The sequence below is a fragment of the Zootoca vivipara genome, chromosome 10 (assembly GCF_963506605.1).
Source record: "Zootoca vivipara chromosome 10, rZooViv1.1, whole genome shotgun sequence".
Taxonomy (NCBI): Eukaryota; Metazoa; Chordata; class Lepidosauria; order Squamata; family Lacertidae; genus Zootoca; species Zootoca vivipara.
Window position 1 is genome coordinate 22,775,103 of NC_083285.1, and position 26,154 is coordinate 22,801,256.

Consider the following 26,154-nt stretch of genomic DNA (forward strand, 5'->3'; position numbering starts at 1 on the left):
CCCCTGACCATTAGGTCCAGTGGTGACCGACTCTGGGGTTGCGGCGCTCATCTCGCATTAATGGCCGAGGGAGCCGGCGTATAGCTTCCAGGTCATGTGGCCAGCATGACAAAGCCGCTTCTGGTGAACCAGAGCAGCACACGGAAACGCCGTTTACCTTCCCGCTGGAGCGGTACCTATTTATCTACTTGTACTTTGACATGCTTTCAAACTGCTAGGTTGGCAGGAGCTGGGACCGAGCAACGGGAGCTCACCCCATCGTGGGGATTCGAACCGCCGACCTTCTGATCGGCAAGCCCTAGGCTCAGTGGTTTAACCCACAGTGCCACCCGCATCCCGGTGCTGTCCAGTAGATGTTTGCAAAAAAAAAAGAAGCAGCCCGAAATAAAAGGAAGGGGATAACTATTTTCCAATGCATTATCAGGGTGGCCTGTCCCATTTTGCCACGTAGGGTGAAACGGGAATTGCCACCTCCTGTCTCCCTCCCACTGCCATGCTCCGGACCCCACCACTTCCACACCCCAGCTCTTGCCAAACTCAGTGAGAGCTAGGCATTACAAAGCCACTCGCCTTCTCTGTCTGGGGTGGGGATGCTGAGCAGCAACATAGCACACACGAACCCCGTGGTTCTCACTGGTTGGATGGAGGCAATCTGGTGTTGGCAGCAGCGGAGGGGGGTGGAGCACCACCTCTTGCACTTCCACTGCCTGAGGTGGGTGCTTCACCCTACCTCATGAGTGGGCTGGCTCAGCTAATATTATCATTTATGTGTTGCCGATTATTTCATTGGAATATTCATCAGCCATTATCTCATCAAGCGGCATCTTCAATGTGTGAGTAAACTATTATAGACAATGCGCTATAGCAAAATAAGCAGGGCTTTTACTGATTAGACCAGGCTTCCTCAAACTCGTCCCTCCAGATGTTTTTTGGCCTACAACTCCCATGATCCCTAGCTAGCAGGACCAGTGGTCAGGGATGATGGGAATTGTAGTCTCAAAACATCTGGATGGCCGAACACATCTGGATTAAACTGTGTCCTTAAATTTAAGAGAGAAAAGTAGGAACTGGTTTGTTTATTGATTTGTTTATATTGTGTCCTTAGACCAGTGTTTCCCAAACATGCACCTCCAACTGTTTTTTAGACTACAGTTCCCGTAATGCCTGCTAACGGTGGATGATGGGAGTTGTAGTCCAAAAACAGCTGGAGATCCAAGTTTGGGGAACGCTGCATTAGACGCATCACAAAACAAAAGTTTAGCACTGTGAAAGCCACAAGGTAACACCAACAGATGTTCACTCAGAGTACAACATAAACAAACTGAAAAGTCTGAATAATCCTGACAAGACACAACATTCTCTCTTCAGAATGTTCTTCTTTTATCTGCTTTCATTTAGTTCTCTGCTCATCAGTCAATGTTGGTCCATCATGTCCAATCTGAAAGGTAGCATCTCTCCAGAGACCTGGGTAGATATTTCGCACCAACTGCTACGTGATCCTTCCATCTGGAGATGTCAGGGGTTCAACTTGTAACTGCTTCTGCTCTGTTACAAAGTTCCGACACCCTTTCTTTTTCTCTTTAGAAAAATAGCACTGCAAATAGTAAGTGTGATTCTTCTGAAGCCACACAAACTGTGCTTTCTAATTTCAGAATTATTGCCTTCCTTGGAAATGCCTAATTAAAATTTTGACACATACCTTGCCATACCCAAAAGCCGACTGAACTCTTTATGCAAGAATACCACCAAGTTCTGCTTTCTGCTCTATGTGCAATCTGCTCTCATTCAACATACCGCTAACCTTGGCAGGGGGGATGGGGGGACTCAGATGGGAAATATTTTAAATATGCAAAAGAAATATGAAGACAAGGGAGCAGCTCTGGTGTCTTTTACACAGTAGTTCTAAAGTTTTTCAAGATTACAACATTCAAGCAGCATGGGTCTCTAGACACAGCAGCTCAGTGAAGCATAGTAGGATAGCAATATAAAGATAAAACATCCAGCTTAATTAATTTTTAATTTCCTACATTCCCAAATTAGGAGTAAAAACTGATTAAATATCTTCCATTTTCTTGAAAGCTTTTTTTTAAAAAGTGCTCTAAAGACCTACGAATTCAACCGCGTTTTTTGTAATTTAGGGGAACTTCTACATCCACGTTCCTTTTTTCTTACAAAAAAATTAACAGGAGTAAAATAAATGGATTTAACATGAATTGCTCTGTTAAGATGTGTACACGAATGGCTGACTGAACATTAAGATTCATAAGAGATGAACGTAAACGCAAAAATGAATCCTTTGTCGCCAAGTCTGTAATTATGTGAATGGGGATGATGTTAATGAAGCAAAGGAAAAAATGAGACACAAATTGACCTTTCCAGAACGTAAGGGAGGGAAAATGCAATAGGTCTCCTTCATAAACTGCATGTTTCTGCTGGTTTTATAATTTCACTAATATGAGTAAAATCTCTCTCTCTCTCTCTCTCTCTCTGAACCACTATATGGGGGGTGGAAGTAGTTGATCTTTTTATTTTCTACTGTAGGGTTGCCATATTTCAAAAAGTAAAACCAGGACACCCCCAAAATGCCAAAAAACTGAGATTTTTTTATTGACTTATCTAAGATCCAAGACAATTTGCCACATTTCGGAAATTCTCCCTGGACATCAATTCTGCCTTTGAAATCCCATTAACGCCTGGGATTCTCCAGACGTATGGCAGCCCTCCTCTACTGTAATGGCAGAATGACCTAGTAGTAATCCTTTGCTGGCAGAGGAAAGCTGAACTACAATTATGGAAAAGATAAGACTATTGATCCAAGCTGTAACTAAGTTCTAATCATTGTGGACCAGATGTTCCTTATTCCTCACCCAGAAATTAACCTAGTATACATAGCACCTGGCCAATCTGTGTGTACATCACACATGAACGCACACACTGGCTGTCATATATTACAACATCCTTCCAAAACCTGGTCCCCTCCGGTTGTTTTGAACTACATTCCCATTTGTCCCAGGCAGCATGGCCAACGGACAGGGATGACGTGAGCTCCCACCGAGTATTTCCAGGGGACATGTCCATTACAATACTTTCTTCCATATTGGGCCCCAAGTAAGTGCCCACCCTTCTCTAACTGTAAGTAATTGGCCATGATGGGCAAGGAACGAGCCCGCTAGTGCTTTGTAACCCCTTTCTAGTCATCCTGTCCACATTTTGCATCTCTCCTTGCCTTAATTACTTATGGGGTTTCCATTTGGGAGGGGGTTTCCATTGCCCAAACGGAAATCCCTGCGCTATTTTGCTGTCCCTGGCCTCTCTCATCAGCTTAATACTCAACAGAGGGCATGGGGCAAATGACCTAATGGAAGTAGCAGAAACTGAATGATGGCAACATGTATTACATCTGTGGTTGTCTAAGACTACAATTCCCATCATCCCTGACCACTGCTCCTGCTAGCTAGGGATCATGGGAGTTGTAGGCCAAAAACATCTGGAGGCCCAAGGTTGAGGACCACTGGTCTAACATACAGAACTAGCGGGAATATTTTGGCACGAGGGTGAGGCTGGTTAGACATTTAGACCCAGAGGAATGCAAGATACCCACCCCGTTTGACACCCTAATGTTATAGTCTGAGCGTCAAGATATACCACCCACTGGCAACTTCCCAAAAGAAAAAACAAGAAGCAGAGTAATACAAAACGCAGTTTATGTAAAAATAATTGTTGCAATGCTTTGCATAGGAGCCAACTGGCCTCCAGTTGTGTCCATTTTCTAAGAGAACATGTACACTATTAAAGTAAAATTACAGCATGACTTCATAGAACTTAATTCTTATCTATAGCCATGTTTCAGTATTAAAGCGAGCTTTTTCACCATTTAGAAATTTGAACAACTGAGTAGTCTATAAATGTACATAAATAAATTTAGCAAGACATCAAAACACCTTAATACTCGAGCTATAGTTATGAACAGTGAGACACAAAAAAGGATAAGGTGATTCCTTTCAATGAGCCAAATGCTAGTTTCCAAAATATGAAAGTGTGGCATTCACTGAGACAAACATGCTAACAGCATTCCAAAAGACTGGATAAGAAAGGTGACCCATTGCCAAATTATTTTTTGAAATAATTCTCCCTTGCTTTTTCTGCAAACTGAAGTAAACTTGGGGTACACCAGCTTTTGTCAACTGAAATTAACAACTAAAAATGAGATGTGGCATTAATTTTCACCAGTCAATTATCTTCCCTCTAACAGTGAACTCAGCTGGTGAGTGCTAACAGGTCTGAAGCTGAAACAGAGCCACTGGGAAACAAAAGGAGGCACCAGCATGCTCAGGAAAGTGGGGGAAATCCCAAGGTTTGCAGAGGTACAAAAAATGTTTTTAAAACCTAAGGGTCAAATCCCTACCCCGCCACAAAAAAGAAGACTCATCAGTCCATAGATGACTTAGCATGCCCAGTAGGCATGGAATATTCTGTGTCTATTGGAAAGGGAAAGTGGTAAAGGGGAGAGTCAAATTATCATGGCTGGCTGGCACCGAGAACTGTTAGAGAAAATCCACTGCAAGATTTTGCTGCAGGTCCCACCTGTCATTTAATAACAGCAGAGGTTATTAATGCACTGCTTCTGCCCCTTTCTCTGTGCTATATAGTAGGAGCTGCAGTGAGGAGAGTGAAAGGATGCATTACATTTTTAGAGTTCACTCTTTTAGCAGCTGTGGATGCTAAGTTCTGAGATGTCAGCCTATGCCAAAACAGAAGGGGAGGGATGAGGAAACCGGGGCCCTCTAGATGTTATTGAACTCCAGCTCTGATCTGCTCCAGACATGAGGGTTGTTGGGTGTTGTACTCCAGTAAAATCTGAAAGGTCCCAGGTGTCTCAGCCCTGCAAGAAAGCTAGATCCAGTTAGACAAGGAGGGATAACTTCCGTGTTCCGATATGACCAACTTCATCCTCTCTATATGTATAATATTATAATAATTAAGTACTGTAATGAAAATAGCATTTTACGCAGTAAAATATTTTGCAGTCATTAATTACTATTGTTATAGCAAACATATTAATTCCAAACCAACATTATAACGAGAGCGCCATATTATGGTTCCACTGAAATCAGACATTTGTAACAGCACAGATTCTGGCCGATCATTTTAAAGCTTTGTTGCAAAATACACAGTAACTATTTGGTAAGCAAACAACTGTCAAATCAGGACGTCATCATTATTTCATGACTAAGTCTACTGTACGTGGAGCTGAGTGAATAAAATAGCTTCATAATAAACTATAATATATTTCACAACATGGTTTTTTCCTCCTTCCAGAAGGGCCAGTAGGATTATATAAAAAATACTATTCAAATGTAATAAAAACTATATAAAATCTATATCATATTTTGCCTTAGTAAATCTAGTCATATTATTTTAGCGTTTAGTTCAACCATGTTAAAATGTTGGTCGGGACCCAAAGAATCACACTAGTTCTGGACTTGTAAAGGGCCTCTGGGAATGGACTTCTCAACCCACAGCCTTCATGCCATGTTGCAAATTGCGTCTGATGCTGTTAAGGCTTCCCAAACTGGTTTGGGATATGGAAACGAGGTCCACTGTTCAAGGGGTTGAGGAGAAAGAAGTATGACTGGGCCAAAGCTCTTTAGCATGCCTATGTAGATCTTTGGATCCCAGCTTTTGTTTATAGCAGGAGTGGGGAACCTGTTGCCTTCCAGATTTTGCTGGATCCCAGTTGTCATTAGCCCCAGCCAGCATAGCCAATGCCCATGGACAGTGGTCACAGATTCCCCAATCCTGGTTTACGCCAATATATTATTAACTACATATGATACTAGCTTTGCTTCCACTAGGTATTTATTTCTAGAGTGGAAGTCCTGTTATTAGGTGCAGCTTACATCTAAAAAAAAGTAAAACATGATTGTCAAAAAAATTGTAAAATACAAGAGATGAAGACAAAGGCACATACAGATTGTCATCAGTCACAACACATTCCTCTGAAAACGGAATAACTTCTGAGATTTGTAAACAATTTGTTCTCACACTTTTAAAGTGAGGTTAGTGCTGACTCCGTTACCGCAATGTTCACAGTTTTATCAGAATTTGAGATTAGGAATGACAAAGCGTACAGTCATTTATACAGTATAGAGACCTTCATTTGTATCTGACGCATTTGAGGTTATAAAGAAACTGAATTATATTATATAGAAGAAAAAAACCTGAATACAAAACTCTGCAACACTTGACTCAGTTGCAATTCAGCGCTGTGAAAATGCGTACTAACTGAACTTCAAACAGTTCTCTGCAGTATGCTTTTCTTCCTGCAGAGAATTCTTCAAGAAGAACAGCATCTTCATTTTGTCCACACTGGGAGATAGTTCCTGGCATACTTCTCGACATAACAACTGATTAGAGCAATGTGCTGTTTCTTTCATGAATATCCTTCAGGCATCATATATTCTCTCTCATCTGTGTTGTTTAATTCAAAAGTTTGGGGAGCCTATGATGATCACCTTCCTTTAGATCTTTTATCGCAAATGTCCCTTATGCTTTTGGTTAGCTGCTTTGTGAATACTTTGTATATTCTTCCGCAGTAAGTGTGCTGTGTCTTTTGTAGCTCCAGTTCAAGGGGAAGCAACAAGGCATGTACCAAGTCGTCGCCAAATGAATACTGGGGAAGAGGAAATTAGAAATGCTGTATTAACAAGTCACAGTTAGCAACCCAACCCAAACAGTACTGCTTTGGCCAAAACAATTCTGAAACTGCTTTTCATTGTTGCACTAAATATTCAGTTTTACAAAAGTCTCCCTAAATACAAGTCATACTTAAGACAAGAACTAGTGAAAAGGTGGCAATATTCTTAACACAGTGTAATACGTAAAGACCTCTGGCAAGTTCGCAATATATTTTGATTACTCAAAACATCCAATTACTGTCAGCTTAAATGAATGCAAAATGGTTTTTGCACAGGAAACAAGCCTAAAAAAAAAAAAATCAACGTAACTATTCAGGCAAACAAATCTGAAAATGAATGTCAGGCACCTAAATTAATGGGTTAATTTACATGATCACATGCCTGCCACGTTGTAGCTTTGGCCTGAAATGTGTATAATTATCTCAGTATGACATTCTTTAAAATAATATATGGCTCTTATTGAGTTGAAACAGTAGAAAAAGAGTAATCTATAGTACCATTAAAGATGGGGCAGCTTCATTAAACTGAATTATGTACAAGCATACACAGTATTTAATGGAAACCTGAAGTAAAAACAGTCATTAATCCAGAGTTACAGGTTATTTTACTACATTAGAAACCAAGTAATATGCTAACTTAACATTTCAAAATAAAATAATTTTGCTAATCTTGCTGGCATCAGGTCAGTATTGATCTACATCTTTTCTATGTGTTATGCATAAACAAAAACTGATCATAAATAAAGCTGAGACATTTTCTTTTCTTAATATTTTTCTGGCAATACTCAAAGGAACAAAGAAATTGTATTTTTATGAGACCACATTTTCTTTCGGTGTAGTGCATTCTAAGGCCCCCAATAGTACTTTTCTTCATTTTTATACCTATATGACAACACGCAGCAAAGCACCATTAAAATATACTATTGATCTTTGAAGGTTATATGCAAGATAGGATGAACATTAAAATAAGCAACATTGCTACATTTTACAGCTCTTCAGTGAGTATGCTGATATACTGATAAATAGTTTATTAGAAACCTTATTTGCAGAACAAGGAAGCTGAACAGTTATGCCAAGCATGAAAGACTTGCACGTGCATTTATATATTACAAACTGCACAAATTAAAGTAACTAAATTATACAGATATGAGACAGGAATAAGAGTTTGGAGAGAGAATAAAATGGAGCTTTCCAGTATCGAAGCACCGCTTACTAATTTCAACAATAAAATGGGAACAGAAGAATTGTCTAAGGCACTTCTGGTAACGCTTCCATTGTGGTTTGTCAGTGAACTTCTGGTAACTACCAGCATTTACTAAAGCAACATACCACACTGAACTTCTGTTTATTTTTTAATGCAGTTAACAACATTTACATATCGCTTGACTGAGGTAAAACCTCTAAGCGGTTTACAAGAAATACTAAAATTATCAATAAAGAACATTTGAGAACAATTAGAAACATTCTTTTTTTAAAAAAAATAACATATCTGTCTAGACAGGCTTGCCTTAGCAAAAATGGTTTAACCAGGCACCAAACAAAGTACAGTCGTACCTTGGAAGTTGAATGGAATCCGTTTCAGAAGTCCATTTGACTTCCAAAACGTTCGGAAACCAAAGCGCGGCTTCTGGTTGGCTGCAGGAGCCAAGCGGAATCCCTGCCGGACATTCCAAAAGTAGTTCGCAAACCGGAACAGTCACTTCCGGGTTTGCGGCGTTCAGGAGCCAAAATGTTCAAGAACTAAACTGTTCGAAAACCAAGGTACGGCTGTACAGCAAAGAGGCCTGTGTGTGATGTTACTGGACAGAGACTTCCAAATCATAGGTGACACCACACTAAAAGACTGATTTCTTATAACCGCAGAATGAGAATTATGAGCCACCTGAAGCAGCGCAAGTCCCTTAGATCAAAGTGGTCAAGCAGGCATATATGGGGAAAGGAGACGCTGCCAAGTTCTAGAGCCCAATGTTGTGCTTCATCATGCTGAAGTTTAAATTTAAGCTTAGCACCATTCAGGATTGCAGCCAAAGGTTGCAACCAACCTTTAAGACCACAGGGGGTCTCTATCCTCTTTTGCAGAAACTGGAAGCCCATACGTTCAAAACCTAAATCAATAGACTCCGAACTTCAAGAAGCCCACAATACCGTGTTTCCCCCTTTTTAAGACGTAGTCATAATATAAGCCATGGCAGGATTTGAAAGCTTTTGTAAAATTTAAGCCATACCCTGAAAATAAGCCATGCCGCCGCCTGCCAGCGCTGGGCATGGGAGAGAGCAGGAGACTGATCAGCCACTGCGGCATCGCGCTGCCAGAGACTCGCAGCCACTGAGGAGCTCGCGGCACTGGGGCTTGAGGGCGGCTCTCGCCTTGCCGCCCTTTCTCCCGCTCCCGGGGGAGACGCGGCTTCCATCCCCCGTTGCCAAGGAAATGGCCCAGGGGAGAGACGCCAGAGCGGAGGTGCCGCCCGGCTGTTGCCACCGCCGAAAACGGCAATGCTTAGGGCCGCCTCCTCCTCGCGCGAGATGAAGTAAGGCCCCTCGAGCGGTCCAGGGCTCGCTTCCGAATGCGCAGGGATAGGGCTGCGCCATTAAACTGCTTGCAAACTCCTTGGAAAAAAGAAACGTGTCCTGCAGAGCCCAGATCAAGGAGGTGGCCTGCGGGGTTGTCGCCGCTCAGCACCGCGCAGAGCGCCGGATTAAGGAGCCGGTCTGCAGAGTCGGCGCCCAGCAGCGCGGCGCTGGATTGGGGAGGCGGTGCTTCGTGCGGAGCTGCTGGGCACCGACCCTGCAGACCGGCTCCTCGATCCGGTGCTCTGGGCGGTGCTTCTGGGCGCCGACCCGGCAGGCCACCGGATCGAGGAGCCGGTCTGCAGGGTCGGCGCTCAGCAGCTCCGCACGAAGCACCGCCTCCCCAATCCAGCGCCGCGCTGCTGGGCACCGACTCTGCAGACCAGCTCCTTAATCCGGCGCTCTGCGCGGTGCTGAGCGGCGACAACCCCGCAGGCCACCTCCTTGATCTGGGCTCTGCAGGACACGTTTCTTTTTTCCAAGGAGTTTGCAAGCAGTTTAATGGCGCAGCCCTATCCCTGCGCATTCGGAAGCGAGCCCTGGACCGCTCGAGGGGCCTTACTTCATCTCGCGCGAGGAGGAGGCGGCCCTAAGCATTGCCGTTTTCGGCGGTGGCAACAGCCGGGCGGCCCCTCCGCTCTGGCGTCTCTCCCCTGGGCCATTTCCTTGGCAACGGGGGATGGAAGCCGTGTCTCCCCCTGGAGCGGGAGAAAGGGCGGCAAGGCGAGAGCCGCCCTCAAGCCCCAGTGCCGCGAGCTCCTCAGTGGCTGCGAGTCTCTGGCAGCGCGATGCCGCAGTGGCTGATCAGTCTCCTGCTCTCTCCGATGCCCAGTGCCAGCGCAGCTGGGCGCCAACCCGGCAGGCCGCCTCCAGCAGCAGCAACGTGGCAGAAGGAGAAGGAGGCTTGCTGCACGTCCTGAGCCCTGAGTCCGTGGGACCCAGCAGCAGCAACGTGTACAGTATTTTTTTTTTAAAAAAAAAGACACCCCCCGAAAATAAGCCATAGGCTTGTTTTCTTGGGTAAAATAAATATAAGACGGTGTCTTAAAATGTGGGAAACACGGTATCTCTTTCTTTAAAAACTTAGATCTAACGTTATGTACTTATGCTACTCTTAGATATTAAGATCTTTTACAGAAAGCGTTCCTGTAACTTCAGTATAAAGTTCTCAAAATGTGCACTTCGCAGGTTAATTAATAATTATTGGTCAAATGCAGTTTGAGGACCCGGTTGCGTTCATATCAACTGGAAAGTTTAAAAGGGAGATGCATAAAAAAGGACAGAGTCAGATTTCAAACGATTTTTCTTAATTCTAGAAGTTAACAATAGTAGAGATGTCAATTCATATACCAGATTGGAGATTTAAAAAGCTTACATTTCTTATTGCATCGTACACAGCTCGAAAAGCTGGCTGTTTATCGTCATGGTAAACCCCTCTGTTTCCGTGGAGGATGAATATTCCTTCTTGATCAACCTGCTGACAGTTGCTTCCATAAATACAGTGGTCAGGCCGATAGTTCCATTGGCAAGGAAAAACAAAAAGGCTTTCTGTGCAAAAACGACAACATTGCAGTGATTACAGGTAAACCATTAATTAGTTTCAAGTTCTTTTTTTTAACTCTTGGTGGCTTATACAACAGAAGACAATACTAATCATACAATGATGTCTACCTGCTTGCACAATGGAAATCTGTTTGTGCAATGAAACGTCTGGTTTCTTTTCTCCCTTCCCCTCCCCTTCCAACCCTCAACACTCCAGAAATTGGGGTATATGGGGGGCTGTGAGGGTGGAAGAGAGGAGAGGCCCACTCATACTATGATGGATCTCTCCCAATATTTTAATTAAATATACAATGGTACCTCGACTTACGAATGCCTTGACTTCCGAAGGTTTCGACTTCCAAAGTCCGCAAACCTGGAAGTATTTTCACCGCGCACGCGTTCTGCACATGCACAGAAGCGGCGTGCCGGTCTTGGATGCTTCGACTTCCGAAGGATTCGACTTCCGAAGAGCTCCGTGGAACAGATCGCCTTCGTAAATTGAGGTACCACTGTATGCTATAAAACACTAAGAAACCAGCATGCATACAGTCACTTTACCCTTATTAATCTGATTTCTACTAGCCAATTGTAATTACACTAAAGGTATTCAGTCTTATTCAAAAGATGGGAGATCTTACTTTAGAGATCAAGCCATCCCAACTATTCATGTACTGCATCTGTACGTCACCTTTCTGCCAAGACACCAAATTTCAATACACTGGTATAAAATACTCTCAGACCTACTTCAGAAGCTGATGCCAGGGTCCACAGCTCTTACACAACCCCAGGAAAAGTGGGGCTGCCCCAACAGTCACCTCAGGCTGTTGATGTTCATTTTCAGAAGGTGTTGGTTATGTGTTCTTTTGGCCTGGATTTCTTGGCTTCTGACTTCCCTTGGGGCACATAGGTCTTAAGTAGCCCCAGGGAAGATGTGATTTTAACACATCTTTAGGTAGTGGGCAAGTCAACAAAAAATGGCAGAGTTGCTATTACATCCATGTCACTGGAGTCCCAAAATGAAATTGTCTGTACAATGTTTCAAGAACTACCATATTAACCAAAGCCTAACCCATGTTGAAAGCTCTTTGGAGCTCAACAAGCGCTATTTATCAAATAGTTTCCCAGCCCTTTTTTCACTCAGTCACATGAAAGAAAGCGAATTAGAATTAAGTGAAATCCTGGTTTATATCATGAACCAGAAACGATCGGGATTCCAATTAGCCCCACTCCAATTCAAATGAGATCTCAAACACACAAGCAAAACCACACCAAATCAGTTTCTTGGGTAGAATTTGATCAGCCATTCTACAGCAGCTGTAGTACAAAGTCAAACTGAAACTTGATTAGTGTGGAAGTGCTCTTACAGAAAAATCTCATAGGAGATTAATTTCAAATAAAGATGTTCTGTGATAGAGATGTGAAGGCATAGGGAAAATAACCAGACACATTTTGGGGAGGGAACCATACCCATCTCTATTGCGTGTTAGCAGTAGCATGTGGACAGGCAAGATTCGAATGGCATTCTCAAAAAAGCAGCTTACCTGGATTATGAAAAAACATAATGTTCAGAAGATCCTGATCGCCCCATGTTATGTTCAACTTATATTTTTTCAGCAACGGCATCAGAATTTCTTCCCACCGTAACCGTGCTGTGGTCATGTCATTCTTCAACATCAAACACAAATGACCAATATTAGAGCCAGGACTGGAATATATTAGGTTTTGACATCTATCTTTTGGAACTCTGTTTTAATTAAGAGCCACTTTACCCAATCTCTCCAATCCGTTTTAGGATTGAACTTATGGTTTGAAGGCAAAGCAGGCTGCCACCTTGCTAAAGCTAAGCAGATCTGGGTCTGGTCGGTGCCTGGATGAGTGACAGCCTGGGAACCGTGTATATAGTGCCTTGGGTTCCGGGATGAAATAAATAAGGAAATAAATAAGGAAATAAATAAGGAAATAAATTTAGGCAGACTTTGAGGCTTGGGTTGATCACTCACCTGCCTTTGTGTGTTTCATTTCACTATACATGATGATGATGATAATAATAATAATAATAATAATAATAACAATAATAATAATAGATTCAGCTTTACAACGTGTTCCTGGACTATTGCAATGCACTTTATATGTTCTGCCCCAGAAGAAGTTGCAACCAGTGCAGAATGTGGCAGCCACAGTACTGACAGGTGCCACAGACCAGATGCACATTACATCAGTCTAAAAAAGGGTAGATACAGCGCTTGCCAATTTGCTCCTGGGTCCAATTCAAGGTGCTCTTATTAATGTATAAAAATCTGAGCTGGTGTTGGCCCCAAATATCTGAAGGAATGCCTCCACCAATATTGACTTGATGGAGTGTTAAGATAGGCTCGGAAAGCCCTGCTTTCAGCACCAGCACCAGTTGTGGTTGAAGGGAAGGGCCTTTTCAGCATGGAAGGGCCTTTTCAGCAGTAGCCACTAGATTCCCTCCAAGGTGCATCCTGCCCTGGCTTATAGCTTTAATCAGCAGGTCAAGATGCACCTTTTTGTCCAGGTTTTTGGAAGTGTGGGGCGAGGTGGCATTTTAGTTTACTCCATGCCTACTATTATGCACTGCTGCTGATTTTACTGTGATTTTGAAGTTCTGTTTTTTTAATAATACTAATAATAATACATCACACAAATCGCGCTAGGACCTTTGGTTCAAGGGCAGGTAATAAGCACACTAAATACATGAGTAAATGAATAAATGTGACATGCATACCATGACTAGCTAAATTCAATTTTAAAACTGTGATATATATTTTTTTAAGTCAATAAGCCTCAGCTACTACAGTACATATTTGTGGCTAATCATACAAAACAGGAACAAATTCATTCAGCTGCTGCAAGAAGCCCAAAGATTACTAGAGTTAATGAATAATAATAATAATAATTTTTAATTTATACCCCGCCCTCCCCCATCAAACCGGGCTCAGGGCGGCTGACACCAGTAAAATTACAGCAAGACGTAAAAGAAAGAGAAACAATTAATTAAAATACGGGTTAAAATACAATTTAAATTTAAAATTTTAAAATGCAGCCTCATTTTAAAGTAACCCAAAAGAAAAACATAAGGGAGGAAAACATAGGGTTCAGACTGAATCCAGCCCAAAGGCCAGGCGGGACAGCTCCGTCTTGCAGGCCCTGCGGATTGAAGTCAAATCCCGCAGGGCCCTGGTCTCCTGTGAGAGAGCGTTCCACCAAGTCGGAGCCCGTACTGAAAAAGCCCTGGCCCTAGTTGAGACCAGTCTAACCACCTTATGGCTCGGGATCTCCAAAATGTTGTTATTTGTGGACCTTAAGGTCCTCCGCGGGGCATACCAGGAGAGGCGGTCCCGTAGGTACGAGGGTCCTAAGCTGCATAGGGCTTTAAAGGTGAAAACCAGCACCTTAAATCCCATCCTGTACTCCACTGGGAGCCAGTGCAGCTGGTAGAGCACTGGATGAATGTGGTCCCGCTGCAGGGACCCTGTAAGGAACCTTGCCGCAGCATTCTGCACCCGCTGGAGTTTCTAGGTCAGCTTCAAGGGCAGCCCTGTGTAAAGTGAGTTACAATAATCAAGCCTGGAGGTGACCGTCGCATGGATCACTGGCCAGATCAGGGCGAGAAAGGTAAGGGGCCAACTGCTTAATACGGCGGAACAGAAAGACAAGAAGGGTAAGGAATATAAATAGTGAAATAGCAAGAAATAAGAATGTAGTACTCTCTCTTGTGGCATTCAAAAATTTTTTTAGTAAAGACTATTCTTCAAATAAAAGTGAATACCATTTGTGGTTGTTAGTCACTAACAGACCTCTTTGCTTTGGGTATGATGTGTAAACAAAATAGTGCTTAGTTTCTATTCTGATAAAATAAAATATTTTTAGGTGAAATATTCAGAATTAATGTCTCCTTTCAGTTCTCACAGGTATTCCCTGTGCTTCTTAATCAGGCAGGTGTAAAGGAGCAGATGACAGCACATAGTTGGAAAGCATATTTTTCTCCCCTCCAGGAACCCTTCTCTGGCAACATATGAAATGTGTCTGAACACGCTGAGCCGTGTTTTTCTTGTTTTAAAATCAAGGAATTCTTGTTTGGGGTTTCCTTTTTCAAACGAGCCAACTCTAAGCCCAGCAGGAAAACACAGCCTCTCCCTGGAAGGAAGAGTGAAACTAAATGTAACTGCATTTAGTTTCACACCCAATTACATGGGTGGGTTTTTAGAGGTAAATGCCTAGTGTAGAAGGCCAGATCAGACCTTGGCTTGTAGGGTAAGAAGTTCTTGGCTCTTTGTACCCACAATACAGACTGTGACCTCACACTTGCTGTTTGTATTGGAAGAAAAGTTTCAAATGGTGTGAATGGGAGTTCTGCCCCTGATCTTGACTGGGGTGCGAAGGGAGCAAATTAGGCGTCTTCTTACCCTATTTACCAGGGTCACGACCCACAATGGGTCACCTGTGCCTGCTATTTCCTTTTTTAAATGGTTCCACATCTAGTTCAGCCATATTTGGTTCTCCTCTAGGGCTACATAACTAGCACTTCCTATTTGAGACAGTTCTCCTGCGCACTAATAAAATGAAGCCAAATCTTAGGGTGGGATTCAACGAAGCTTTACTCAGCGTAGGCCCATTGAAATTAACAAACATGACTAAGTTAGGTGCGTTAACTTCAGTGGATCTACTCTGAGTGAAACATAGTTGAATACCATCCTTAAAGTTTTAAAGCTTGCACTGTGAACACCAAAGCAGCTCTGAGCAAACCACAAAAGCATTTTAAGAGCACTTTTCAAGCACACCAAACGAGCAAATACAATGGCTATCAATTCGCCATGGTTGAAAACAATGGAAAGGCAAAACCCATGACATTTTCAAGGGTGACCATTTCAGTCAGAGCTTCCCGAACTTGGGGGTCTCCAGCTGTTTTGGGACTGTAATTCCCACCATCCCTGACTAGCTAGGGATGATGGGAGTTGTAGTGCAAAAAGCAGCTGGAGACACAAGTTTGGGAAACCCTGAGTGGAGTGGAGTGATAATGATGAGGCTGGGGGGCTATGCTAAATTTTCTGCAAATGTGGCAACCCATTTCAGAAAAAGTCTGTCAAATAAGAACAGAGTGCCCCATAACAGCCATTTACCATCAGTGCATTGCATCCCATAAGCAAAAAATCCCTGCAAAACTGTTAGGTACACCACCAATTTTAATACTTATCCAAGCTTCTCTGAGTATTCTTTTAATAATGTCAAGAGCTGCAGTAGAGCAGCAGTTAATATAATTTTTCTAATTTAAACATCTGCTTGTGTGCAGGTTATATGAACTGATCAAGCAAGAGGCTTTGAGAACAAAATGCACTAAAGCAAGCAGTGTTTTTACAGAAGTGGGAAGGTTGTAGTAAGCAGTGTAGCAGCGCCACCTTCTGGTTAGGTCAGCATCTACACTATAACCGGCTGTTCCCATTATTTCTTTAGCAGGATAGTAATTCACAGTAAGAAGACAGATACCATATTCTATTTGAGTGGCATGTGAAGAAATGCCATAAGGAAGAAGCTGCAGGAAAGATCCTATCTTGAAAACCAGGAATAAACCAAAAGGCTTCCATTAGGAAAAATTAAGCAGGATGATCTTCCTTGCAGGATGGGGGGGGGGGGACATATGGGAAAATTGGGAGGTCAGTGAAACTGCATACATTCAGTGGAGAGAGTAAGCTTACCCTGGAAATGAGAGGACCAAAAGACGTACCTTGAAATGTTTTCTTCTTATGCGGGTCATATTCATTAGCATTACTCCAGAATTGATTCCAGTCTTTCCATAATACGGGTGCCTGGCAAAACGGTTATACCACCCGATGCGAGGTTCCTCGTGTTCAGGCGCCATTGCAGCAATTTGAGTGGAATTGAATTTTTTCAAGAAGGACCAAATGTCATCAACAGGTCTTAGGAACAAGATGTCCGTGTCAACATAGAGCAGAGAGTCCACATCTTTGAGGATTAACTGTGAAGGGAAAGTTTTTAGAAAGAGGGTTTAAGTCAAACCCTAAGCATGCTACTTAGGAACCCAGGTGGCGCTGTGGGTTAAACCACAGAGTCTAGGGCTTGCTGATCAGGTCGGCGGTTCAAATCCCTGCAACGGGGTGAGCTCCCGTTGCTCAGTCCCAGCTCCTGCCCACCTAGCAGTTCGAAAGCACATCAAAGTGCAAGTAGATAAATAGGGACCGCTCCGGCGGGAAGGTAAACGGCGTTTCCGTGTGCTGCTCTGGTTCGCCAGAAGCAGCTTTGTCATGCTGGCCACATGACCCGGAAGCTGTCTGTGGACAAACGCCGGCTCCCTCGGCCTATAGAGCGAGATGAGCGCCGCAACCCCAGAGTCGGACACGACTGGACCTGATGGTCAGGGGCCCCTTTACCTTTAAGCATGCTACTACTCATCTTGACCAATAAGCGACTGAGGAAGTTCAGTATCAATATCAGTATCGATTCCTCACCAATAGATAGCTTCTCTCTAGGCTGCAGCTAGACTGTTGGTGGGGACATTTTATCACCCACATAACTCTAGTGCTCAAAAGCTTGAACTGGCTGTTCATACACTACAAGGCCAGGTATTAATTTATAAGGCCCTTGACAATTTGCATCCAGGATACCTGAAGAACTACTCGATCCCTTATATTCCTGCCTCATCGCTGAGGTCTTTGGGGGAGTCACTGTTGTGGCTCCCCATGACACCGAGGCATGTCTTCTGGAGATGTGCAATCAGGATTATAGACCAGTTTTAAGGAATTCCCTTCCACCTGAGGTCAGACAGGACCCCTTCCCTGCTGAATTATTTTATTCTGAAGTCTATTTTATTCCAGCAGGCATTTTAATTGAATTCCGATTTAACAGTTTCAACTGGTTTTTATTTTCCTTGTGTTGAATCCCTTGTACGCCACTTGGAGAGACAATAGTAATTAAATGACACGTTGGGTTTTAATTTATATCCCACCCAAGGCTTTTCTTCAGCTGGAACTCCACGGAACTCAGTACCTGCACCTCTCAGGTGGGCGCCATTGCTATTCTAAGAGAATGGTGAGTTACGGCAACTCTTTTTTCTAGAAAACTAGCACTGATCCTGCCCAGAGAAGCAGGCACAGCAATAATAAAACATTATAAGTCATCTACAACTAAAAACAGCTTTAAAACATTCTTTTAAAAAAGTTTAAAACTTTCTAATAAACATTCTAAAAAATCAGATCCCAGGGCTTCCAGGAACAGTATCTTTCAGCATTAAATGCAACTTCGGCAGCCAAGGCTACTTGGGTGCCAAAAATAGACTGAAATTAATCTAGATCAGGGCGGTCCAACTTTCCCTACCAATTGGGATGCAAGAGTAATTCAACATGGAATCTGCCGACCACATAATGCCTTATCACATGAAGCGGGGGACAAGGCCAAAATTTGATGCCTGGCCCTCACATCACCTTCCCAAAGCTGGATAAGCAAAGTGCTGGGCTTTGGGAAGGAAGCATAAGGGCCAGGATGAAGACATCAAATGTTGCCGAGCGACCACCCTGTTCTAATCTAGACCATCTACTTCCTCTAGTTGTGGCTGTAGCTGGCTTGGCCACAACCTTCTCCACCACCTTGCCCAGGAAAGGAAGAGACCGGATGGTAATTTCTAAAACCTCTGTACTCAGGGAGCAGCTATTTCAAGTCACTGGGGGATACCTCCCTCCCCATGTGAGGTACTGACCACTCCCTGAACCCATCCAGTCAATCCCCTTCTATTAAGATTTTAGGTAAAGGTAAAGGACCTTTAGGTTAAGTCCAGTCAAAGGTGACTATGGGGTTGCGGCACTCATCTTGCTTTCAGGCCGAGGGAGCCGGGTTTTGTCCGCAGACAGCTTTCTGGGTCATGTGGGCAGGGGGATGCGGGTGGCGCTGTGGTCTAAGCCACTGAGCCTCTTGGACTTGCTGATCGGAAGGTCGGCAGTTCAAATCCCCGCGACGGAGTGAGCTCCTGTTCCTCTGTCCCAGCTCCTGCCAACCTAGCAGTCCAAAAGCAAGCCAGTGCAAGTAGACAAATGGCGGTCCCGCTGTGGTGGGAAGGTAAATGGCGTTTCTGTGCACTCTGGCTTCCATCATGGTGTTCTGTTGCGCCAGAAGTGGTTTAGTCATGCTGGCCACATGACCCGGAAAGCTGTCTGTGGACAAATACTGGCTCCCTCGGCCTGAAAGCGAGATGAGTGCCATATCCCATAGTTGCCTTTGACCGGACTTAACTGTCCAGGGGTCCTTTACCTTTACCTCTTTTTTATTAAGATTTTATTAGCTATGATGTATAGTGTAAATAAATACATACAAACAAACAGCCTATAATTATTTTTTCACATCTGTGAATTGACTACACAACAGAAAATAAGAGTATAATAATGTAAGCCGGTTCAGCTGGTGATTCACCACAGGCTAAAATTTAGTGCTACCCATGGGCTAAAAACATGGATTTTTTTTTAATATGTTGTTAAATTAAATGGCGACGTTTTAATGATATTTTCTCATTTTAGGGTATTTTATACTGCTAGAGATTTTAGAGATTTTTTGTGTTTTATTGCTTTTAATTTTGGAAGCTGCTAGGAGCTCCTAGCATAAATAGAGAATTGCACTTTTCTGAAGTCCTATTCAGGCTTTCTAAAGTGCTGTCAGTGGAGGGGCTGCATACGTTAGTCCCAAGGGAATTGCAAGCATGTACAGCCAAATGCATTTACAGCAGCCCAAGCAAAACTGAACAATGGCAATAGGAATCGCCGAGAGGGATTAGCAATATGTAATTAAAGTCTCCGTCCCCCAAGGTGGCTTGAAAAGGAATAAAATGTTTTCATAGCTTGGGGTGTCAATGTAGATGTATAAAAGAGTTAAAATGTTTAGTGGGTATGTACCACACATGCTACCCACCCCCATAACGCCTGGACCATATGTTCGGTTACTATTTCAGAGATACAGGGAAGAGCCTTGAGGCAGGGTACAAGCTTATATGGAGATACAAAGCACACCCGCCTTGCCTATGGAGAAAAACACCATGTGTTCTAACCTAGTGAGAGAGCAAGAAGTAGGCGGGATTGGGGGAATACTAAAGATACAGTTGAAAACACTGGGGTTAGAGAAATGAACAGCTGAATTTCCATTACAGCATGGGCTACACGGTCACCAGTGGGTTCTGGGTCTCCAGCAGCGCTGGGATCATTGATCTGGGTGCAGAGAAAATTTAAGACAAACAGAACCAGATCAATCTGCTTCCTGCTGCAGACAGGGAATCTGCAGCAGATTCCAATCAGGCTCCATGTTCCCTCTGCTCTGATAAAGTTCAGGTTCAGCTATATCCAGGGATGCTAGGAGTCCTCCAATACAGTTTTTAAAAGGCATGCAGGAAAACCTTCCCTCTTGTGAGGATGCCTGAAAATATTAAACATGGCATGCAGGCTAGGGAACCGGACAGGTGGTAAGCAAAGGAGAAGCTAGGGACCCACAGCCATCTGAGAGGTTGGTGCATTTTGGAAAAGAGCAGCGTTCTGGAGGCGTCTCCGAAAGCTGAAAAACTCAAGGGCTCAACATGCATCCAGTTATAAGGAAAGCTTATCCAGAGTCACCTAAATTGTTATGTAATGATACACGAGTGTCATTGCATAACACAATGTCACAGGTAATGAATTTTCACGTGCAGTAATTGAGTCCTATTACTTAACCTCTGGGCATAGCTGTCAAGTTTTCCCTTTTCTCGCGAGGAAGCCTATTCAGCATAAGGGAATTTCCCTTAAAAAAGGGAGAACTTGACAGCTATGCCTCTGGGGTAGGTTCGTGGGAATGGCAGAAGGAGATAGGATCTGCCCATGTGATGCACACCTGGTGGAAACTCTAGCTCACATGGTCCTCATTTGTAAAATGTATGATGATCTCCGCCAACAATTTCTAGACCAACTACGTAATATGGAAACCGGAGACAGAGGTTATACGCTTCCTATTACAGGGGAGAAATCAGGAGCTCACCAAGACAGTAGCGAAATTCCTCTACTTGATCTTTTGCTGCCAAAGTACATTACAGGACCCTGCCCTTGTTGGAGACCCACAGAGGTGAAATAGATTGTTGGCCCCTCATCCCTTTGGCAAATGACTGTACTGATGATATGGCGACGACATCGTACTGGCCTATTTACTTTGAATGTTTGTAAGTGATGCCAATAAAGGTTTTGATACTGATACTTAAGGTCTCTGCCACTTGGTTTTAACCTAATAGTGATTGGGCCAATCAGATCCAGTTCTTAATAGGACAACTTCCTGACAGAGAATGCTTAGATTTCTCAAGCAATGCAAAAGAGTGGATGTGTTTTTTTACTATAGGAGGATAGTCTGCTGAAAGGGATTCATTGGCTCATAAGGGACTATAAATGGTTGACTAATAGATGTATTAGTCAATACATCTATTGCTTTAGATGTAGTACCAGGTTCAAGGAATTTATTTAGACACATGCACCTGATTGTGGTACCATGTACTGGTATCAGCACTGGCTTCCATACCAGGACTCTCCTCCTCTCCGTTTACTCCAATGGCTATGCTCTGGCTATGCCATGTCACTCATACACCATCTTGGGACGCATACAGAATTCCAGTTGAACTGAGCTTCTCAGTGACATTACACGCAGCCGAATGAGCTCAGAGTTTTCCCTTCAGACCTTCCCACTCAACATGAAGATGTTGGGGTGGAGCTGGCACATGTGGATATAATTTCGGAACACCTAACTATCGTTTTTTAAAAAATCTGTAATAAACATTTGTTTTTGATTTTATACGGAACATTTATACAATGTTTGGTTTCTTGCAGAATGTAATGAGGAAGGATAAATACGAAGTGGGAAACACATAATCCTGTTTCCCTGTCAGTGTTCCTGTTTGTTCAGCTCCCTGTATCTGCTCCTTCAGCCTATAAAATAAGTAACATTTGCTTGTGCAGTAAAGGTAAAGGACTCCTGGACTGGTTAAGTCCAGTCAAAGGCAACTATGGCATTGTGGCACTCATCTCACTTTCAGGCCGAGGGAGCCGGTGTTTGTCCCCAGACAGCTTTCCAGGTCATGTGGCCAGCATGACTAAACCGTTTCTGGCACAACGGAACACCGTGACATAAACCAGAGTACACAGAAACACCATTTACCTTTCCGCCGCAGCAGTACCTATTTATCTACTTTCACTGTGTGCCTTTGAACTGCTAGGTTGGCAGGAGCTGGGACAGAGCAATGGGAGCTCACCCCATCGTAGGGATTTGAACCACTGACCTTCGAATTGGCAAGCCCAAGAGGCTCAGTGGTTTAGACCACAGCACCACCTGCAGTGTGTGTGTGTGTGTGTGTGTGTGTGTGAGAGAGAGAGAGAGAGAGAGAGAGAGAGAGAGAGAGAGAGAGAGAGAGACAGAGTGCACACATATATTCTCTGCTTCTAGCATTCAAATTGCCTTCTCTTCCTCAAAAGGCTCTCATACAAGCTCAACCTATCCCTTCCAAATGGCATAAAGAGAAGGGGCAGCATTCTGCTTAAGACCCAGATTGATCAGGCTTCCTCAAACTCGGCCCTCCAGATGTTTTTGGCCTACAACTCCCACGATCCCTAGCTAGCAGGAGCAGTAGTCAGGGATGAGGGGAATTGTATTATCAAAACATCTGGAGGACCGAGTTTGAGGAAGCCTGCACTAGACGCTCCTTTGTGACAGATTTAGACAAGCAGCAAAATATATCCCTGCACTCCAAATCTGAGAGACCCAAATAAGCCAGATTACTGTGTTTGGAAGATCATCTGCATTTGATAAAGTAAGCTAATTTTTAAAAGATACATATTTTGCCTTGGCCACCATCACTTACTGGCAAGAAAAGCCTCTGAGATGCACAGGGCTTGAACAGTTTCTTCCATTCAGCTGCATTCCCAGCTGGAAACGAGATGGGGTATAAAGTATAATTAAATTTTCCTTGATATGCCAAACCATCAAGCTGGGGAAAAGAAATTACAAAATTTTATTAAAGGCATACAACAAGAATATTTTTGTTTTTTAAAAAAACACAAGCAACTCTCCAGCTTGAGAGGCACCCTAAGTTTCAGAGTGGTCTCAGCACAGAGTAAAGTAAATCAAATCGTTGGATAAAGCAAGGATGGGCCTTCCTTATACAGTGGTACCTCTACTTACAAATAACTCTACTTACGAATGTTTCTACTTACGAATGGAGCTCCGTCCGCCACCTTGGATGCGGTTTAGATAGGATTTTTTCTACTTACGAATTTTTTCTCCCAATGCATTCCTATGGGATTCGACTTACAATTTTTTCCGACTTACGAATGTGCGTTCGGAACACATTAAATTCGTAAGTAGAGGTACCACTGTATTATTAGATTCCCAGGAGACATAGCAGCCTCTCCCTCTACGCAGGTGGACAGAGAGGTCCTCCCTTGCATTCCATCCCACATAGGACCACCACCATTGCCCAACCTCTATCTGTGCTCAGATGGCAGATGGCAGAAAGGCAGTCCCTACATCCAACAGAGACAAAACCTTTCCCTTCTCCCAACATAGGGGGCAGGGATATGCCTGTCAGTTTGCATTTCTTAGTACAGAAAGTATTGATCATTCTGATGTGTAGAGATCTTTCCTATTCTAATTAATTCAAGAGGGTTCTGGAAGCTTCTCTGCGTGAAAGAAACAAACAGAAGGTTCGTGATGCTTGGGTTATTCCTTCAGAGAAGCTAAGTACAGCTGGCTTAAACTGGTCCTGTTATTTCTTTCTGTTAAGGTCATGCTAATTATAATAAGAGGACAGAAGGAGCCTGGGTTTCACTTTTCTCTTTCTATCTTTTTTCCTTCTAGTGTTGTGTTCTGTACATACCATACTTTTCCGTGTATAACACGCCCCCATGTATAAGACGCCCCTATTTTGGGGGGCTCAAATTTAAGAAAATGGGGGGAGATGGCACAAACTTGCTGAGCTTTTTTTGCGGAGGATTGCCCAGAGTTGTTGAGCTTCTTTTGTGGGGGAATGCCGACAATCATTGGCGATATATCCGCCTCTCATCTGTCACATCACCGGCAGAAGCTGCCAATCGCCCACCCAATTGCCACAGCATCAGCCAATCAACACCACCCATTGACACAGCAACCAATAGCACGCACAATAGCTGCTGATAGCCACAGCAACAACCAATCAAACGTCCACCCTATGCACTACAACCCACTTTTTAGCATGAATTTTTAATTTAATTTAATTAATTTAATTTAATTAGTATGCTTAGTGTTAAGGTTTAGATTTATTATAAGTCATTGTAAGTTTAAGTTAAGTCTGCTGCAACTGGATTTCTTATGGACAGTGTCAATCCTGAATGTATTGGCTTTGTGACCATTATGCTCCTTTGCCTTCAGTAGCAGTAAAGCTCTGCTGGGTGAAATCCAATTGCCTCTGGTCTATTTTTTGGGAATCCTACAACGTGTTTAAGTTTTTGCTCTGCTAATTATACGTTGGGAGTTCTACTCTGGATCAGTATTGAGTAGAATTTCATGACAATGCCTGCCCTTGAAGTGGCATACATTTCTTTCTTCTCCAGCTGCCCCAGATTCTCCCACTCCTGCCCTCACTTGAACTGTTGCAAGGTATAGCAACAGTACGATGCCCAATCAAAACCCTGGAAATGGGTGGTAAGGAATACTTACTATTTCTCTGAACTCAGTGTGTAATGGGTCCTCTGCAAAAATATGAAAGTGCAGGGGTTTGATGCTGAAAATAATGGCTGATTTCAACATGGTAACTGTCTCTTCCAACCTTTCGCCACAGGCTACTACGGCCAGGTGCATCTTCTCCAAAGGTTGCTTTTTCACAAAATCATATCTAAGGAAAAACGACAAGAAGAATAAATAGTTGCCGGAGAAACCAATGTAAACATGTTTACACTGTAGCATTTTAATGGGAAGATTTATGTGTGCAGGTGGCACACGTTTTATGTTGCACATGCTTAAAAATCTAATATATTGTTTATTATCTGAGTGGAATATATCTCCAGGGATAGGGTTGTATACAAATTCAATGAATAAATAATAAAATAAAAATTGGGGGAATTGGAATCATGACCATGGAGGCAAATGGTACAGAGAAATGAGATGTTTCCAACTTTCAAACCAGTTCTTGTAAGATATTATATAATATATATAATCATAATATATTTTAATTCCTGGATTACATGCTTTTATACTATTTATAGAAGGGTACTTTTCATTTTCCTTAAAGGACCTGAACTTTTGGATAATCTTGTTTTGCTTAGAATACAGCCCATTTTTACACTGCCACGTTACAACAACTCCTATCCTCTGACCCCAAATTATACTTCAGCAGACCTTATTGGTAAGCAGCTAGGCACTCTTTTGTTGTAAGGTTAATACCACTGGCCACTGACTCTGGTTCAATAAAATGGTGCTGCAACAGTAATATGGACAGGTGGCCTATATAAAATGAGCATTAACACTAGGTCAGGTTACTGGGTGCAAACAGAATCCAGGTGTGGCAGCTTCTTTGAAATTTCAGAGACAGTGTCAACTGCTAGGCCCATACGATGTAAATGAAATGAAGTTATATTATATTAACAGAGGGTAAAATGCATTTATCTGTCCCAAGGTTAGTCAGACTCCAGACCTATCAACTCACTAATATTTGAGCACTAGACGTTAGTACAGAACTCAGTGCAAGAGTTTCGGTAGCAGATATCGCTCAATCACAAAATGAAGAAAGTCACCCTTCAGACTTTCGTTACTGTTTTGCCGCATATTTTATTTTGTGAATTTTTGAGTCCTTTTCCTTCTGTTAATCAGTCCCCCTTCCAAACATCGTATCCTCTACCAATGGCAGATGGTAGATCACTTGGACCCATTACAGTTGTGTTGGAGCCCATCCAAACACAAATGATGATCTCGCATAGCAAAAAAAAAAAAGTTGTGCTAGTTTTTGCTCTATTGTTCAAACTTTTGTTATCTTCCCTGTTTAGATAACGGAAGTCTTAGGAATGGCTGAACAGTGGAAATCCTGCAGGTAAAGGATGTAACGCACTGGCAACAAAAAGATCACACGTGAACAGGAGCGAGTGCAGTTTGCTCTCATTTTACACATAAAAGAGCAGTTAAGATAAGTAGTGCCTTGATCCGGTCCATTTCCTTGCTACTCACATCCCAACCCTGCTTGCGTTGCATGCCAGACTCCTTCCTGTTTAAGATGCTACTGCCCAAAATAAAAAGGAAACCTGTTAAGTTCACTGGAGTGGCAAGGACAGGACTAACAGGATATCTTAGGCTGGATCTAGACA

At 43.0% G+C, this 26,154-nt stretch overlaps 1 protein-coding gene across 2 annotated transcripts in view; it reads right to left on the reverse strand.

Annotated features, from left to right (window-relative positions):
- Positions 1-770: 770 nt before the first annotated feature.
- The window catches only part of GXYLT1 (glucoside xylosyltransferase 1), a 41,893-nt gene continuing 16,509 nt past the window's right edge, over positions 771-26,154 (reverse strand). Inside the window, exons 3-8 of one of the 2 annotated variants that reach the window (XM_035127646.2) lie at positions 24,518-24,692; positions 22,686-22,811; positions 16,551-16,802; positions 12,349-12,472; positions 10,641-10,813; positions 771-6,673 (exon numbers count right to left, since the gene is read on the reverse strand). In XM_035127646.2, coding sequence (XP_034983537.1) covers positions 6,512-6,673; positions 10,641-10,813; positions 12,349-12,472; positions 16,551-16,802; positions 22,686-22,811; positions 24,518-24,692 — 1,012 coding nt within the window. In that variant the 3' untranslated portion in view covers positions 771-6,511. The remainder of the gene's footprint in view (positions 6,674-10,640; positions 10,814-12,348; positions 12,473-16,550; positions 16,803-22,685; positions 22,812-24,517; positions 24,693-26,154) is intronic. The other variant, XM_035127647.2, reaches the window with a different exon arrangement.